Below are 18,988 nucleotides of genomic sequence, written 5' to 3'. Positions count from 1 at the left end.
ACAACCATTGATTCTGCCAATATTACACAGCATCTGACAATCAGGCAACACAGTCCTGCCTATGTTTCTGATATGGCCAGCTAAACCATAGTTTCCTCTTACCTGCAAGGAGCCAGTGTGGGTTCAGGCGTTCATTCTAGCCAAATAGGAGGATAGTTGTTTGGAGACAGAGATTAAACAAGTGGAAACAGGTGTGAGTCCTGCTTGGTTGGAATGAAAGCTTGCAGCCATGCCAGCCCTTTGTGGATAAGATTGAAGACCCCTAATCCACTGTCTCAGATTTAATGATTTGGCACCCTTGGCCAGGGCACCTATGGGTATGGCCTCTCAGACCAAAGTGCAGGCAAAAGACTCTGACCCAGACTCTGGTGCGCACACTCCATTGTAGAGATCCAGTGGATCAGTGGATCATCCCGTGCCTAAACATTTGTCGTTTCTGCAAGAACTCCTAGACAAATGTAAATATTCAGCTATGTTGGTATACTGTATGTATGTGTATGTAGCAGCTATTGCTGCGCACAGTAGTGTTATGAATGGTATTTCGCCAGATGCTAATAAACTTATCGCAACTTTTCTGAATGGAGCAAAATGCTTTTGTCCACTGCACTCCCCCAAGAGTCCATCATGGGACTTAGCCCTTGTGTTATACTCCCTGAGGCCCTCCCCTTATCAGTCCATACAGGATGTTGAAATGGAAATGGAATTCTCTGAAGAGTGCGTTTTTCCTGCCAATCACTTTAGCAAGAAGAGTAGGAGAGCATAAGTCCACCCTGCATTTGGTGGTTGCCAGGCAATGCAGGAGTAATCCTGTGGCCAAACCCAGGGTGTTTGTCTAAGGTCATATCCACAGCAGCGTTACACAGAGGACGACCTTATGAATGAACCTTGCAATGACTGGACTATGGCAATTCCATCATCAGATGATCCTTCCATCTGTTATGCCAGAAAGACATGGAGTCCTTCCTGTTTAAATAAAAACTGGCCCACTGGTGTTGGATTCTATAAGACCAATATTGCCCCTTGAAGTGCAGTTATCATATCTAAGTACCCTTCCAGTAAGTCTTAGGGTGACATATTGGTTTTCAGGTGATTGAACACTCTGGTGGTAAGGATATGAAATAGTAACACGTTTCTCTGTCACTTAGAACTACACAGAAACAGCAGAAATTCTGCAAGAAGATTCTAGGGACAGATGGCCATTGATGACGATATTATTTTATAGCAAAATACCACTCATACAATAATCATATAATCTGGTACGGTCTAACCATGTGTGTGCATGCGCACAAGAAGGTATAGAGGTGTTTAAACACCGCCTCTGGTGGTTATTCAGTGTTCTTTGAGCCAGAGTTACATGTGTAACTAGTGTTACTGCCCATGGGTCTCACCAGAACGAGTCATCTTGCGCAATTCTTTGGTTGCTCATGCAGCTCCTCTAAGTTCAGTGTTATTTTAACTGTCTTTAATGTCCTTAACAAAACTTTGCTTGTGTAGTGTATTACAATTTCCATTATCTTTCTTGCACTGCATCTTTCAAATGTTTTTCCTTGCTTAATGAAACGCATGGGTTAAAAAAACAACACTTATTTCCCACTATTTCATCGACAGCTCTTTAATTAATTTATTAAAGCTATTGATGTTTTGATTGGTTGTTGCAGACCTAAAGTTTTGCAAGCTATAATATATGAAGAGACAAAGCCTTTGATATAAAATAAAACGTTAAATGCTACTTATAAAACACAAAAAGACTCGTTTTTTTTTTTCTATACTCATACTTACTCTTGACATGGCATCTGAGAGTTATTTAGCACACTTGAAACAGTTATAGGAGGGCAGTGAGTGTTTTAAATGGTTCATGTAGAATATTTCATGAATTTTCTTTTTGTAAATCATCCTGAATATTGTGCTGTCTACACAGAATCTAATTATCTAAACATAATGCAAACAAGCAATGGTCTACTTCTTCAGTCATTGTCATTGACGTGACTCCCTGCATTTTTTTAATCACCATTAATTTGTGGATTTCTTCATTTTCTTAACCCTTGGTGTGTTGTGATCAGTATTGCTTTATAATAGAGCCACTGTTCACGTTTATGTAATCTTTGTCTCTCCTCACAGTAAGAACAGGTACTCTGTGGCATACGCAGCTCAGAAGTCTTGGCTGCTAAACGCTACTGTAGAGGAGAACATCACATTTGGTAGTCCTTTCAACAAGCAGAGGTGAGAGCTGCCTCATTAAAAAACATGGGTAGTTATTGAGTAACATTTCAATGGAATCCAATGCACTTGAAATGACATTGTTGACAGTCTCTATTTATTTTGACTCCATATCGTGTTGGCCAAGTCATGGTCATGTTAAAGTATCCTGTGCATTTGTTTAAAAACTTTTTGGTTAGTAGAAATCTAATTACTTTCTTCTGTTTTGTTGTTACAGATACAAGACTGTGATCGATGCTTGCTCACTGCAGCCAGATATTGATCTCCTTCCCTTCGGGGACCAGACTGAAATTGGAGAAAGGGTAAGCGACAAAGCTGACAAAGATGAGTTATGTCTCTAAGTTCAGTTCATTTTCACTTCATGACTTCGGGTGCTGTAGCAGTGCTAGCCGGATCACGGGGTGTTAATAAATACCATTGCAAAGACTAGCATATCAAAAAATAAAGAACAAACAATCTCTTATTTAATTGTTGAAAATATCTGTTTGTGTGTGATGCTGTTCAGGGAATAAATCTCAGTGGAGGTCAGAGACAGAGGATCTGTGTGGCCAGAGCTCTGTATCAGGACACCAACATTGTTTTTCTGGTAAGAAATCAGATACATTTGTGAGATCTTGCTAAGGATTTGATAAGAAATTTTACATTCAGAACTACTATTATGAATATATTAGTAATATATTATTGAGACCATATTACACATATGTGTGGTGGTCTGGGAAAACCCATCGGATGTCGCTGTGGCTGAATTTTGGCGAGCATACAACAAAAAACACACAAAAAAACCTCGAAAAATCGATTTTGACCAAAATCGGATTTTTCTGGCGATAACGTACTTTAACTACTAATCTTCCTACAAAAAGCACATTGCGGGGTTGGCGGTTAAGGCTCTGGGTTACTGATCGGAAGGTCGGGGGTTCAAACACTGGTGCAGCCAAGCTGCCACTGTTGGGCCCTGGAGCAAGGCCCTTAACCCCCTCTGCTGCAGGGGCGCTGCATCATGGCTGACCCTGCACTTGCACCCCAACTTCCAGGTATGCCTTGAGTTGACTCCTTACCCAATAATGAGTCTTTATGGGACACCTATACATTATAACACAGTGGGGTATGCAAAGAAATGAATTTCACTGTGCTATAATGTATAGGTGACCAATAAAGACTCATTATTGGATAAGGAGTCATATCAGTTGAACACATATGGTGGTACAAATATTCAGTCTGCCTAAAGATGCCTAAAACATTGCTAGCAATGTGTGATTTTCTCGCAGAGTAAGTGTCAAGCTTTGTCAAATAATTGGATTTGGCTGCTGTAATGAGTTGGACAAAAGCCTAATAAATACAATTTTCAATCAGATACTGGCTGTCGAAATGTCTTTCCAGATGTCTTCCCAACCCACCCTATAATAACCATAGTCCTTTAATTCAGCATCCTAATTATATCAGTATCAGTATCCAGATAACACATCTGTAATGACATAAAGTAATAAAATATACTAAACAACGCATTGTGCTTTGGAATTGTTATTGAATCGAAAGCACTAGCACATGCTGCACACTCTCAATGTTTTTCTCTCATATAACCTGAGAAACAGTGTCGGAAATATGTGTCTTGTCCCCCTGTAGGATGACCCATTTTCTGCTCTGGACATCCATCTAAGTGACCATCTGATGCAGGAGGGCATTCTCAAGTTCTTGCAGGACGATAAGCGCACTATGGTCCTAGTTACACACAAACTGCAGTACCTCATTCATGCAGACTGGGTCAGTAGCTTGTGGAAAATATTATTCAAAGTCTTGAAAACTTGCTTGAAACTATGATCCTGCTCAGGTTCTACTGGGTCAGTAGCAAAGTTAAATTAAATGAGAAGGAACCAATATCTATCGAAGCATTTCCAAGAAAAACCTGCATCTTGAGTCATATTAACTTCAGTCCTGGGTTATAGTTATGTTGGCACAATTTTTTATTTTTTATTATTTTATTTTTTTTTACACCCTTTATTCATTAAGGTATTTCCCTGGGCTGTTTATGAATTTTTGTTGCTTTTCTGCTTGTCAGATCATAGCAATGAAGGATGGCTCTGTGTTGAGAGAGGGGACACTGAAGGACATCCAGACACATGATGTGGAGCTCTACGAGCACTGGAAGACTCTCATGAACAGGCAGGACCAGGAGCTGGAGAAGGTCAGCCTACTTCACTCATATCCCACACACCCATTTAAACTGACACCCAGCATCTTTATTTTGCTGCTTTTCCATTAGCACGGACAGAAAGTGCAGGTAAAATGCTTTTTACTGCTGGTGGGCTTTCCAAGATGTAACGTCACTGTTGATATATTCCAGGACACCGATTTTGAGAGTCAGACTACTCTCGAGAGGAAAACACTCAGAAGAGCCTTCTATTCAAGAGAAGCCAAGAATCAAATTGATGATGAAGATGAAGGTCACCCCCTCCCCCCTCCCCCCACCTTACGTTTGTTCAAAAGCTACATATTTTCAAAACGCTCTTTCCCGACCCAAACATTTCTCCTCACACGCTTTATTCGTTTGAATTGCTTTTCACAGAAGAGCAAGAGGAGGAAGATGAGGACGACAACATGTCTACTACCACCAGCCGGCGTTTAAAAATCCCATGGAGGGTTTGCTGGTGTTATTTCTCCTCTGGTGGCTTTCTCTTGGTTTTCATGATGGTCGCCTCCAAGCTGGCCAAGCACTCGGTCATGGTGGCCATTGATTACTGGCTGGCAGCATGGACCTCCTCAAGCCCAAATAATAGCAGTGATTTCATCACCAACCTGGATGCCAATGCCACCAACTCCACTCAGGAGTACACGGCCATGCAAAGTGCTCAGGTGAGGTGAACAACATGAATCAAGTGATTGGGTTCAATAAGGAGAAAGTTATTCAAATTAAAGGGCACCTTTACATATGCATGTTTATGTCCTACATTAAACGCATTATTTTGATTTGTTAGGATTTTGTGTGTGCAATTTGTGTGCTGTTTATGTTCCCACAGTATCAAGATTATGTGCCAGTGTTCATTATTCTCTGTGGAGCAGGGATAGTCCTCTGTCTTATCACTTCTCTGACTGTTGAGTTTTTGGGTCTTGCTGCTGCCACTAATCTGCACCATAACTTACTCAACAAGATCATCCATGCACCTCTTCGGTACACCCACTTACATATATACACATGTTTAGGTGCTACTTCATCTAGAATCATTTGTTTGTTTGTTTAATTTTTTTTATTACGAGACAACAGATGGTCACTTGAAACGTGCATGTGTTAAACTGAGACGAGGGTTAGCTACCTATTGATAAGGTTACTATAGAACGGAGTATGCATTTCTACCCTGAGAATAATAATACAGAAGACCACTATAATAATATGTTTCCATCTAACAATAATAATCATATTTCTGTCTTTGTCAGATTCTTTGACGTTACCCCACTTGGTCAAATTCTCAACCGTTTCTCTGCAGATACCAACATTATCGATCAGGTGAGAAACAACCAGCAGCTCTTTCATTTATTTATTTGTTTATTGTCGTCCTAATCATTCGGCCTTTCAAACACATTAATGCTCTGCTGAAGTCTGAGGACTTGTCACACGGAGATGTCACTATATGATTTAGCTCAAAGAGTGTACCTGTTTGATTATGCGGTGACATGCAGAAATGCAACATGTTAGTGCTAAGCTTCATTTCTTGCCCTCTGAGTGTGTCTCACTCACCCCTGCTCTCCCTGCAGCACATTCCTCCAACACTGGAGTCTCTCACTCGATCCACTCTTCTCTGTCTCTCGGCCATTGGCGTCATCGCTTTCGTTACACCGGCTTTCCTTATCGCCCTGGTGCCCCTCGCGGTGGCCTTCTACTTCATCCAGAAGTATTTCCGGGTTGCATCAAAGTGAGTTTTGATCCAAAAAGTCAGAAGTCAGTGTTTAGCTTTCGCACCGTTTTTACCTTCCATTTTCTGTTGCTTTCTACTTCTCATCTGCCACAGAGATCTGCAGGACCTAGATGACTCCACTCAGCTTCCTTTGCTCTGCCATTTTTCTGAGACTGCAGAAGGCCTCACCACCATTCGAGCGTTCAGGTCAGTGCTCTGGGCGATAAAATATATATATCCACCTCCGCCCTCTATTAAACGTCATCTGTTTGCCCTTTCTTGTGACGATACCAAAGCCATTTGTCAATCAGAGCAACAATAACCGTGAGGTTCTTAGAAGGGGGTAGATAACCCTTTCTTATAGGAAGCACGTGATAGCCCTCAACCCTCCCTAGCTGGTAGCGGTCATGTCATAGTGGAGAGCCGGCTAGTGGGTAGGAATTTGATGGTGAACAAATTGGGAATAAAATGGGGGAAAAAATTTATTGGTATGTCTGTTTCATACCACTATCCATAGGTATCACTTCTAACATTTTCACCATAAGTGTTTATAGTCTTAAGTTAACACTACATTCTAGAAACTTAAAGGATACCTCTCAGTTTTGCCAGCTTTCAAGCCAGAGTTAAGCGTTTGATGAGGAAAAGTTCCCAATAGTTCTGTTTCAAGCAGCTAATTGTTCTTACCTCAGGCACGAGGCACGCTTCAGGCAGAGAATGCTGGAGCTGACTGACACCAACAACATAGCATACCTCTTCCTCTCTGCTGCCAACCGGTGGCTAGAAGTCAGAACAGTAAGTACAGCTCAATAGTGCTAGTATTGAGAATCTTATCTTATTGAGAAGCCCTGTGACTTAATAAGAAATTCTGAAAGTTTTTTTTTCTTCTTCCTCTCAGGATTATTTGGGTGCTGTTATTGTCCTAACAGCTGCAGTAGCTGCCATCTGGATGTCTTCTTATGGAGTCCAGCCTGGTCTGGTTGGACTGGGTCTAACATATGCTCTAACAGTGAGACACAATTTTTATTTTTAATATTAACTTGTGTCGTTTTATTTGTGATTTTATTCCAGGACTAAAATACAAAGTGTTCTGATTATAACGCAGGTTATAATTGAATACATTTTTAGAACTGTTTTATGTCGAAGAAGTGTTGAGTATTACGATTAGGCAACAGCAACATAGGCATCAAAACCGCACTTCAGTGAACAGCCATGCGCAGGCTACAAATGACATTTCCGGCTACATTGTTAAAGATTAAAAATGAAATCGGTGCGATAAGCATGCCAGATCTGTTTATCACATAACATTATTTAAGGATGTACCAGTTTTTACAACGCACTCGACCTGGCTCAGTTGAAATCACTGACTCTGGAACCGAGAGCCCTACTTATAGCACAGTGACCAGCGTCTGTCTACAGCAGCAGCTGGGAGGTTTCACCATATTCAACTCTGGCCTCAGTGGCATCCAACAGCTAGCATGCACTGCTGATCTGACTCGAAACTAGCTGAGTGGGATTGGATAGTGACGTGCAACCTGCAGCACCAAATACACTCTTCCACACAACAGTAGCCACAACAGAATTAAATATGCTATAGTTCAAGGATTTTATTTACATTAAAGAACAACAACAATGAATGCAGGAGTGGACGATGTCTTTAGAAACTAACTTCTTTAGAAACAGGTGGCGGTGGGATTAAAAAAAGAAAAAAGTCCTCTACAGTTAAGCGTAAAAGTGATATGATGGAAAAGTGGTATGAAAGCAATAACTTTCCATTCAAGTTTTATATATATATATATATATATATATATATATATATATATATATATGCAAAATAATATTTCAGCATAAAATGGGCTTCATCTAGTCTGAAAAACGTCCAGACCAACCAAATATAGCCAAATCTAGCCTGCTTTCTTTACCATCTGTCTTGCTACTGTTTAGTAAAATGGCGCACTTATATAACGCTTTTATCCAAAGCGCTTTACACTGTGTCTCATTCACCCATTCACACACACACACACCAATGGTAGCAGAGCTGCCATGCAAGGCGCTAATTTGCCAACTTGGGGTTCAGTGTCTTGCCCAAGGACACTTCAGCATGTGGAGTCACGTGGGCCGGGAATCGAACCGCCAACCCTACGATTAGCGGACAACCCGCTCTACCACCTGAGCCACAGCCGCCCAGTATTATATGCGTCGTGTTTATACGTATTAGTAGTGTGTATCTCAACTAGTCTACACGATCCTTAGTGAGTTTATCACACAGTTCTTATTTCTTATTGTGTTGTGAACAGGTGACTAATTATCTGAACTGGGTAGTGAGGAACCTGGCAGATCTGGAGGTTCAGATGGCAGCAGTGAAGAAGGTTAATAGCTTCCTGAGCACAGAGTCCGAGAACTACGAGGGTTCCATAGGTAAAACCGTCTTAATATGAACAGTGTGATCCAAGAAAGGGATCGAAGGTATGACCAGATTGTGAGAAGAATTTCATCGTATCAACGTGGGAACTAAATAAACCAGTTCAGCATTGCTGTGTCTGTTATAAGAACTAGCTCAAAATAAAGGTTCAAATTAAAGATCACTTACGTCTAGTAGCACATAAAAGGCAAATGCTGACTCGTAATCTAAATAAATAAATAAATAAATAGTACAGTATGAGAATTGTTGCCTAATTCTGGATGTGGAACAAGGCATCCTGACCCCAGCCACAGAAAACCCCAGATTTCCTGTTTCCTGTTGTATTATCAGCATGTGGGAATGTGTGAAACATTTCCCAATCAGGCAATTTCCAGTTGACATATGCCGTTTACTCTGCCTTCGCTGCGAATGTAAACATTCGACTCTGGGGAGGGACGGAGGGTTGAGTCGGGAGGGCAAGGAGGGAGAGGCGAGAGGGAGACGCTACAGCAGGAACATGTCTGGATCTCCAGCGATAGCCCATTAGACTGCCAAAGAACGTCCTTGTCTATCCACGTCCCCCGCCTCCTCAATGACGCAATGGAAAAACGACAGACTCGATAGCAGCGAAAGAGACTAAACTCTGGAATTTGGGCCCAGAGATAGCTCGAGTTTGCGTTATTCCAGAGAACATTGCGAAACCTTACCTAGAACGACGCTGTTAAAGTAAGCAGTCTGAACAGTTGTAAGAGGTTTTTATCTACGTTCAGATACAGCTCTTAGCTGGAATGTGGAATTCATTCATGCACGCCGACCCTTTTTTGGGTCAACGTGCACGAGTCTTTGTGTGCTCCACCATATCTTGTTGTAAGCAGACTGTTCAAAGAAAAGCCTTGACATCAGTTAAATGTATTAAAACATTTACATGAGCAATTTTAGGCATTATTATTAACACAGGTATCTACTCACTATACATTTAACCCTAAATACAATACCATAAAGACTAGAACGTCTTTTAAGGAACGATGGGGCAGGTGTTAACTCACAAGGCTCTGTCCATGCGTCCTCTTTTTGGCCACAGATGTCTCGCAGGTTCCAGAGGACTGGCCTCAGCATGGTGAAATTAAAATCCAGGACTTGTGTGTGAGATATGACCCCATGCTGAAACCTGCTCTTAAACATGTCAATGCTTTCATCAACCCTGGCGAGAAGGTACGTTGGTTTGGATTCATGACAAGATCTCACGATTCACATTTAAGGCTTAAGCTTAATCTACAAATCTTACATTGGTGGTTGAACAAATATTGTTTTTATTGAAACAACTATAGGCACCTGAAATGAATTCTTAGGTATAATGAAATGTTGCGAATGAAAGGTTCCAGGTTCAGTTGACATTAACGTGACATGATAATGAAACGAGCTCCACTTCATCACCCAGCTGGTGGTTTTGTCACTACAGTGTTTATTTTCTCACGTCTTTGCCATCTGAAGGTTCACCTTTTTCATAAGGCTCATCACTTTGATCAATCCCGTGCCTCGTTTATACAATATATCTTTGAGCCGTGCATATAACGCTTACACTGTTGACATTTTCTGATGTGCGGGCAATAGGCAAGAATATTATTTACACAAAGACCCTTCTGGTTTATAACAGCAGTCTGGAAAATGAAAGAGTGTGGCTGTATAAAGATGGTCACATTTATTTTGTCTATCTCTCTCTCTCTCTCTCTCTCTCTCTCTCTCTCTCTCTCTCTCTCTCTCTCTCTGTCGCTCTTTCTTTCTCCCAAGGTGGGCATTTGTGGGAGGACAGGCAGTGGAAAGTCCTCGCTGTCTCTGGCCTTTTTCAACATGGTGGACGTTTTTGAAGGTGAAGCCTCCTCGTATTTCTTCCCTAGTGCCTTACAGTAGTGCTTTCTTCCGAGGGGAACTGAAGTGCACTGTCATTTCGAGTATGACGTAATTCTTTCACTAAAAGGGATGAGATTTGAGGGCTGAGAGCGACTAAGATTCCTCAATGAAAGTGCTTTCATCTCCCGAGGAAAGAAAACAAAACGATAGCATTCAGGATTCGTTTAAGTTGCTGTTACTTCTTCTTTAGACTTCAGAACGATTCTTTAAGCAACTCCAGAAACATTTCAGCTACTCTTGTTTATACTGCGCCGGTTATGGTTTCCATCACGTTGACAAGCAACAACGATGCCACGTCGAGGGATTAGCTTTTAGAGCGCTCGGGCACTTCAGATGAGCATCGTTGAGACTTTTAGACATTACCTCCAGTCCATGTCATATCCTCATCCGATTGATGTTTTTTGTTCTGCGAAGCAGCCGCACTTTAAGCCGAATGAGATTACTCAGCCTAGGAGCAACATAAATAAATTTTAAACGTGGGAATACTTCATGCAATTCAGTGTTCAGTCATCAAAGTTCACGTGCTCATTGAGTAGGCTCGTGGTGCATTATCGAAGTAGTTTGGATGCTTTTCAGCAGGTCGGCGAGTTAAGACTTATAATGCAGCCAAATCCAAAAATACACACGCGCAATCAATTTTTGAGCATGACCAGCGCTCAATGAAATGTCTTAAACTTGAGATTGAATAAGCACACACTCAAAGCGTGTCCATATAAAGCTAAAATGAGAAGTGTGAATGATTTCCAACTTTCCACTGCAGAAATTGGACTCTGCAGAAGCAGAATGATGATTCAGTATTATCTCTCCAGATTCTGGTCATCATGATTAAACACACCCTGAACATGTCCTGAGTAGCTCTGAGTAGCAACATGGACTGTTTTTCCTTCTCATTTTATTTCCAAACAGTATTCTCATGGACTATCTACACATCTAAGTACACATTGTATCCAAGTTCATAGGTTAAAAAGGTTTTTGTGTTTATTTCTTTTCTTTCTTTTTTTTTCTTTTTATCAGGAAAGATCATTATTGATGGCATTGATATCTGCAAGCTGCCTCTGCAGACTCTGAGATCCCGGTTGTCTATCATTCTTCAGGATCCAGTGCTGTTCAGTGGCTCCATCCGGTATGAACACACACACACACACACACATACACACCACACCACACATACATACAGAGATTTACACACTTCATTCTCCCTTTCCGCTTCTCCCTGAAGGAGTCAGCTATGGATCAGTTCAACTCAAACAGACCAAAAATAATAAACACCGACTTCCTCGTCGTTTAAGGAGAAAGGTTTAGAGACCTTGTGCTAAAAAGTTTTCGTTTTTTTAAAAAAAGCCAAAGATGAAGAATAAACATATATTCCTTATGTGTCAAGCAGAGAGAATCTAAGTTTTAGGATTTCCATGCCAGACCTCTTCAGCGGTACTGATTACTACTTTAGATTTACTTTTGACAAGGACGTTAGTTTGGAATCTTTTTTTTCTCCGTCGAACTGAAATCTGCACATAATCATTCTCATCAACAGGCTTGTTTTATGGACACGCAGACCAAACCAAGCATCGTGTTCGTTTAAGGTCGTTTAGGGACGCCCGAACTGTCTCACTATCTTACGTTCTGTCGTTGGTTTCATATGAAAAGCCATGGTGATGGTTTATACGAGGCAGAGCTAACAGCACCGATAGTCCCTGGAGGTTCGGTGTTAATATAGCATAGGCCCGGTTTGGATTGCAGTGATGAGCCCAGCATGCCATGGCAAGCCTTTCGTAAGGCATTCAGTGGGAAATGCAGTTCAGTGATAAAGAGAGTAATGTGTGGTAGAAAGAGTTTTCCCTAGTGCTCTTCATGATCAGGAGGTCAGTGGAGTGAAGCCAGGCTCATTGCCATTGCCTCTTATGGTCATGTGCCTCTTTCCAGCACTGTAGATGCATACTGCTGTTTTTTTTCCCTTGTATGAGTGGGTGTATAGTGTGTTTGCTCATCCTTGTGCGTGTGTGTGTGTGTGTGTGTGTCTCCTCAGTTTTAACCTGGACCCAGAATGCACCTGTACTGATGACAGGCTTTGGGAGGCTCTAGAAATTGCCCAGCTCAAGAATATGGTCAAAGCACTCCCAGGAGGACTTGGTATGACAATAAAGCTTATGAGAGGGACTCTGAAATGTCTAGAATATTTACTTGAATTGAACTGACCCTTCTCAGTAGGAGTAAAAAGTGGATTTAAAATGGAAAGTTGCTACACTATACATGGTTTAATGATGTTCTAATATCTTATTATTAGCCTATAAATATACTCGGTTTTATTACACGCATATTAATAGTCCTTGTGGTGATAGATACTCTGCTTTGGCAGCCACGGTGCTATCGTACAGTACAGTCTAATCTTAAACTCTGTACAGATGCGGTGGTAACCGAAGGAGGAGAGAACTTCAGCGTGGGCCAGCGGCAGCTCTTCTGCCTCGCCAGAGCCTTTGTTCGTAAGAGCAGCATCCTGATCATGGATGAGGCCACGGCATCCATCGACATGGCAACGGTAAAAAAAAAAAAAAAAAAAATTGAATCCTCCCTGCTCTGTTTCTTTTAATCCATTGAGCCAAACAGACAAATCTAGACTGCCAGTAAAGTCTGTTTTTATAGGTCCAATTAAAAGGAGCGTACATTTGTTCTTTGGCTTTGGAGTGCAGGGTTTAACAGACATAAAATTTCCCACTGAGTGTTCTTCATCAAACAGTTTACACGGAGTCATCACGTTTTCAGCTGGCACTCACAGACCTTCTGCGTATGCTTCCTTTCACAGGAGAACATTTTACAGAAGGTCGTGATGACGGCGTTTGCTGACCGCACCGTCGTCACCATAGCAGTAAGTCCGCTCTATATTAATCACACCTATAGCTGCAGTGTAGGGGGCGTGGCCACGGACATCTTCGAGTTGTAATTAGAAAAGGACAAGGCCACTGGTCCATCTCAGAACACATCACAATTACAAAGAGTCAGAGATGTACGGCAGGCTGGCGTGATCCATTACAGCCGATAAAATAAAATCTCCTCCGTGGTTCGAACAGGTGGTTCGAGTCATGTAAACAACCGGGTGATGGTAGTAAGTTCTCTCACCATGCCTTGATGATACTTGAGACCAGGTGTAATTATTTTTTTTTTTAATGTAATACCAAGGTGTTTGAGCCAATCAATTATAGGAATGAAATCCATGAAATATTTTAAAAGATGAAACAAAAAGAATATAGGAATACCCATGTATGTGGAACGGGTCTTTTCGCGCTATTTCCGTTACTTTCCTTGCTGCCGTTTTACTATCCTCATCCACTGTCTCATTCTCTTTCTCCCTGTATGTCTCTCTCTCTCTCTCATCTCCCTCCTGTTGCTTTCTCTTCTTTCCCTTTCCGTCTTTCTGTGGCACAGCATCTGGTCTCCTCCATAGTGGAGGCGGAGCAGGTGCTGGTCTTTACCTCTGGGATTCTGGTGGAGTGCGACAGCGCTGCGAACCTGTTAGCGCAGGAGGACAGCCTGTTCAGCACCCTAGTGCGCACACACAAGTAGCCCCACCACTGGCTATGCCCACAGCCCCGCCCCAGCACCCTGGTTGGTAATCATGTGACTTTTCTGTGTGCCATTTCAGTATCAACCCTTCTGAAATCCCTGACTAACTCCAAGCCCCTTCGGATCAGTGTTTCACTGGATTATTCGTTCGTACGGTCCAGGGGCCAAAAATCACGTGGGGTAATCTTGCGCTGTATTTGTCAGCACCTCCACGTGATCTACAGCTCCAGTGTTTTGACGATATACAGAAACATCTTCCCAGCAACAGATTTTTACTCTTATGGACATTAATGTGCTCATAACAGCATGCGAGTGTTTATATTTACATATGTATATTTGCACATGCTCATGTGTGTGCGTGTGTGCATGTGTGTGTGTTCGTCCACAGCACCGGGTTCACACGATCCTGACGGCCGATGTTGTGATCGTGATGAAGAGAGGGAACATACTCGAGTATGGGAAACCAGAGGCGCTGATGGAGCAGGAGGACGGCATGTTCGCCTCCTTCGTCAAAGCAGACATGTAGACGCACTATCCATCAGTACACACCTCCACACACACACACACACACACACACACTCACACACTGCTGACGTAGAAGGAAGGAAGGAAGGAAGGAGTTATTTCTCATTTTATAAACAGGCAGATTTTCCAGTCCGCCTGTGCCTTTGACCTTTTAGCAATTTTACATTATATAACTGCAGTATTGTTTCATGCTTCTTCCTTTTTTTTTTTTCTTTTTTTTTTTTACATTAAGTTGATGATATACTATATGTGTGTGTTAATGTGAGAAATAGCAGCTATATATATATACTGTTTTAACTGGTACTAACACTGTACGCAGTTGTCAGCACACTTGAGAGCTGACGCATCCTGTCTGTCTAATGTGCATTGCTGAATTTTACTCTGGATAATAAAGGGAGACTTTTCGCCCCACAGAGGCAGAAATTACTATGCAAAACTAATTTTTTTGTGTGTGTGTATCAAGACATTATATCCTATATCATTTTCCTGTAACAAGCAGGACCTGCATTATGGCCTGTTGTAATGAATTAAGAATGTGAATAAGATCTTGTGCTTCCTGGGGACAGCCAGACCACAGAAAATATTTTATTTACAATATAGAGCTGTATGTTAGTGAGAGTTTTTTTTTTTTCCTTTCTATTACTACACCTGTAGTTGTATATTTGTATTTGTGTTCACTTCTCTTCGCTTTTTATTCTCTCTTGCGTCTATGTTCCAAAACGTACAGCGAGTGATTTTTAGCTGAGATCTTTCTTTCTGTAGGATAGCGAGTGTATACAGGGTGGCTGGACTTTATGATATTATAAGCCTGAAGGTGGCCTGAGCGCTGAGTGATTTTAGATATGTACATTTTGGATAGAAATTCTTTTTAAACACATATTTCCCCCCCCCGAGATCAGATAAGGATCCGACGTTCTCGGAGTGGTACGGCTATGACTTTTAGTTTTTATTATTATTATTATTATTATTATTTTAGTCACGTCATATACACTGCTACTCACTGCATCTTTTCTGACTGCGACTCATCATATGCAAAGTGCACTTGGGGGAGATGCTCTCTTCCCTCTTCCGTATACGCAAGCTCCTCTCCCGAGAGTAATGCCAATCCCGATCCCAGCCACGGACTCTTCGGAGTTACGAAAAAAAAACAAAAAACAGGCCATTGGTGTAACTCTGGAAGGTAGCTCAGAGCAGGACTCCACTTAACACCTAGTCACAATGCCATCCTAACATCTTTAGCCCAGCTGCGTCACACCGATTCACACCTCCGTACTCCAACAACCGTCCTGTGACCTTAACCCCATAAACCTTGTGCAGATTTTTTTATACAGTTTGCACAATATTCAGTAAGTACTATAGCTTACTGGGGCACTATTGGGAAACTAATAGGAAATGTGTGTAGGACTATGTCTGGACTCTTTGACCGTTCGTCCAGGGTTTTAACAGGTTTTATGACATCATAAGCGTGAATAACCACAGAGGTTTAAATGTCAGACGTTTTCCCACCACTCGGTAGAACTGATGAGCAGTGAACTTCTTCATGATTAGAACAAGTCCAGCTGTTCTGCTTTATTCCCACTAGACCTAAACTTCACATTCAACTCTTTCCTAGTCTTTTTTTTTTCTTATTTGTTTGTTGTTGTTTTTATTTTATTTTATTTTATCATCATTGCTGACAAAACTGATCTAGCCAAGGGGTCTATGTAACATGATCCGTTTGACTACCACGGTTTCTCCCTGAATTCTAACAGGGACTGCTATGATGATAATGAGTCTTTATTAAAAACGTATAAATTAGAGCACAGTGAAATTCTTTTCTTCGTATACCCCAGCATGTCAGGAAGCTGGGGTCAAAGCCATGATGCAGCACCCCTGAAGCAGAGAGGGTTAAGGGCCTTGCTCATGGGCCCAACAGTGGCAGCTCGGCAGTGCTGGGGCTTGAACCCTCAACCTTTTGATCAATAACCCAAAGCCACCACTGCCCCTAGCTATGTTGCTATGTTTGATCAAATGAAATTTTATAGCACTTCTCTGGATCCTTTTACAGCCAACAGAGTTTTTATAGGGCAGTGTTTCTTCTTCATAAAGCAAAATCACCCCCCGCTTTAATATTTATCATACAGTGGTACTGTATGCCAGAGTCTGCAAAGACACTGAACTCTCAAAGCGTCCAATCAATACTGCTTTCACCAAGGATGTTAGCCTTACTCATGAGTGTTTCTACGTATTTTCATATGATGCATCACGTTGTGCAGAATCGCAGCGTTAAATACAATATTTCTTACAAGCATTTTGTGCTGAATTGTCTTAAAATGTACATATGTAATTACTGTTAGCAGCATAAACATTTAACCTTATACTGTGTGCCTGTGGTTTTTTGTTGCTGTTTTTTTACAATTGAATAAAAGCTGCAGTGAAGTCATTGTATATTTGTGTCATTTCCTAACTTTGTGAAATCTGAAAGCGGAGTACAGAGAAATCAGAGCAAGTTAATTCAATTAACCAGTTTATTCAGATTCAAAAAAACTGAAAGGGACCTAAGATTCTTGAATCATACTTTAAACAAACATTATGCTAATTATAGTGTTGCAAGACGGTGCGTTTTTAACAAGTGGGCGTTTCCATGATTATGGTGCCATTTTAGTCCTTGTAACTCTGGAATCAACACGGAATCTAGAAAAACAAGCATTTATAATAAGCCGAAAGGGGTTAGCTTAAACTTAATCTCATGCAGCAATCTCTCTCTATATATATCTTTTTATTTTTACAAGGTTTCATGGCTGACAGTAGCTGCCATTTTGCTCTTAAATGAGTAACTGGATTGAAGGTTTTTAGCATAGAATTAGCAAAAACACACATGTTTAACTAGCATGCATGCTAATGAGGACAAGGCAAACACAACACATTGTATCACGTCAATCTTTTTTTGGAAATGTATCAAAAATTAAACCACATTGCATTTTAGAAATGTTTTTCCTCGTTTATATATATATATATATATATATATATATATATATATATATATATATATATATATATATATATATATATATATATATTCAGAACTTTGTAGTTGACCTACATTCAGGAAATTTTCCATGTTTATTCCCTATTTACAGAGGAATTTCCCAAGATGTTGATTTGTTAAATGGACGTTAGATTTTATTGGATAAAATATTTTTTCATATCAGTGCGTGGTATTTTCTTGATTAAACGATAAATAAATAATTTACCAAAAAAACTTTTAGGTTTTTCTCTAAAGAGTGTCGTCACTGTGAAATAAATATATTAGCTACCAGCATCAAAAGACTACATATTAATTAGAGAAAGCCTTGTTTGCATAAATAAATGTAGATTTTTATTATTATTATTATTATTTTTAAAGGTCCAGTACAAAAACAAATACTTCTTGCAGGAATGTCAGCGATTAATAGAAATGTCTTTTTTTTTTTTAAATGTCTATAGTGTTTTGCCTTAAGGATATTCTAATGATTTATGCTTCTATTTATTTTTTTTTTATTTTCAACCTATATTAGTAACTTTCAAAATGTCCTTGTCCAAGAGAAAAAAATAACGAGAGAACTTACTTTTCTTCTTCCCATAGTTTTCAAGAAATGTGAATGAAGCAACTTCCTGTTGAACATGTGACCTGTGGAATATTCTAAATATTCCAGAGGGGTGAATGTGTTTAAAGGGTAACAGGGTTGAATGAATGTTATGGGACTGAAATATACATTTTTATAACCTATAATAGATGACTTGCAAAGCATGTTTCAAGTATGACATGTTAAATGGATTCACACATTATTTTATATATATATAAATAAATGCTTATTGTGTGTGTATATTATATATATATATATATATATATATATATATATATATATATATATATATATATATACAATATTTCTAATATACTATAATAATAAATCATATGTCTGAAGTGTTTTTTAAGCTGAAGTGTTGTTATATATCTGGAGCCAGGATAAACTAGTTACTGAAGATGAATGAATTCTCAGGAGTCCTCTAGTCGGTTACTTGGTTTACTTGTCCTCTAGTTGGGGACCGCCAGGGGGCGCCCGGGGGGCCTCAACAATTTGGTGGGAAAAATGAATAAATGTATGTTTTCTCTCACTCTCAGACACACACACGCATGTTCGCCTCGGCATGTTCGCCTCCTTCGTCAAAGCAGACATGTAGACGCACTATCCATCAGTACACACCTCCACACACACACACACACACACACACACACACACACACACACACACACTCAATTCCTAATGTGAAGATGTAAGATGTAATTATTAATAAAAAAAAAGGGAGGGGGGGGGATATATTCAGAAGTCTGTATTTTAAATTTGTTTTAAAGACATCTTGCAAAAGGAGGGCCTCGGTCAAATGTTAATGCCATTTGGGGGGCCTTGCCCTGGAAAAGTTTGGGAACCACTGCTCTAGCACCTTTATAAGGAGACACAATTAGAAAACACTGGAGTAA

The 18,988-nt window shown here is 40.5% G+C and overlaps 1 protein-coding gene across 5 annotated transcripts in view; it reads left to right on the top strand.

Annotated features, from left to right (window-relative positions):
• The window catches only part of abcc9 (ATP-binding cassette, sub-family C (CFTR/MRP), member 9), a 45,316-nt gene extending 28,411 nt beyond the window's left edge, over positions 1–16,905 (top strand). For 3 of the 5 annotated variants that reach the window (XM_017494754.3, XM_053688444.1, XM_017494749.3), the window contains 22 exons: positions 2,119–2,220; positions 2,435–2,519; positions 2,723–2,803; positions 3,838–3,975; positions 4,271–4,396; positions 4,556–4,655; positions 4,778–5,064; positions 5,229–5,380; positions 5,644–5,713; positions 5,962–6,119; positions 6,216–6,308; positions 6,791–6,893; positions 6,997–7,107; positions 8,396–8,516; positions 9,581–9,711; positions 10,288–10,366; positions 11,422–11,530; positions 12,431–12,534; positions 12,807–12,940; positions 13,205–13,267; positions 13,825–14,004; positions 14,351–14,490. In XM_017494754.3, the coding sequence (XP_017350243.1) occupies positions 2,119–2,220; positions 2,435–2,519; positions 2,723–2,803; positions 3,838–3,975; positions 4,271–4,396; positions 4,556–4,655; positions 4,778–5,064; positions 5,229–5,380; positions 5,644–5,713; positions 5,962–6,119; positions 6,216–6,308; positions 6,791–6,893; positions 6,997–7,107; positions 8,396–8,516; positions 9,581–9,711; positions 10,288–10,366; positions 11,422–11,530; positions 12,431–12,534; positions 12,807–12,940; positions 13,205–13,267; positions 13,825–13,962 (2,485 nt within the window). In that variant the 3' untranslated portion in view covers positions 13,963–14,004; positions 14,351–14,490. Of the gene's footprint in view, positions 1–2,118; positions 2,221–2,434; positions 2,520–2,722; positions 2,804–3,837; positions 3,976–4,270; positions 4,397–4,555; positions 4,656–4,777; positions 5,065–5,228; positions 5,381–5,643; positions 5,714–5,961; positions 6,120–6,215; positions 6,309–6,790; positions 6,894–6,996; positions 7,108–8,395; positions 8,517–9,580; positions 9,712–10,287; positions 10,367–11,421; positions 11,531–12,430; positions 12,535–12,806; positions 12,941–13,204; positions 13,268–13,824; positions 14,005–14,350 lie in introns of all 5 variants that reach the window. The other 2 variants (XM_017494752.3, XM_017494748.3) reach the window with 1 other exon arrangement.
• The last annotated feature ends 2,083 nt before the right edge of the window (positions 16,906–18,988 follow it).

This window comes from Ictalurus punctatus, chromosome 19 (assembly GCF_001660625.3).
Source record: "Ictalurus punctatus breed USDA103 chromosome 19, Coco_2.0, whole genome shotgun sequence".
NCBI lineage: Eukaryota > Metazoa > Chordata > Actinopteri > Siluriformes > Ictaluridae > Ictalurus > Ictalurus punctatus.
Note: the sequence above shows the minus strand (reverse complement) of the source record. Positions and strands in the feature narration are given on the sequence as shown.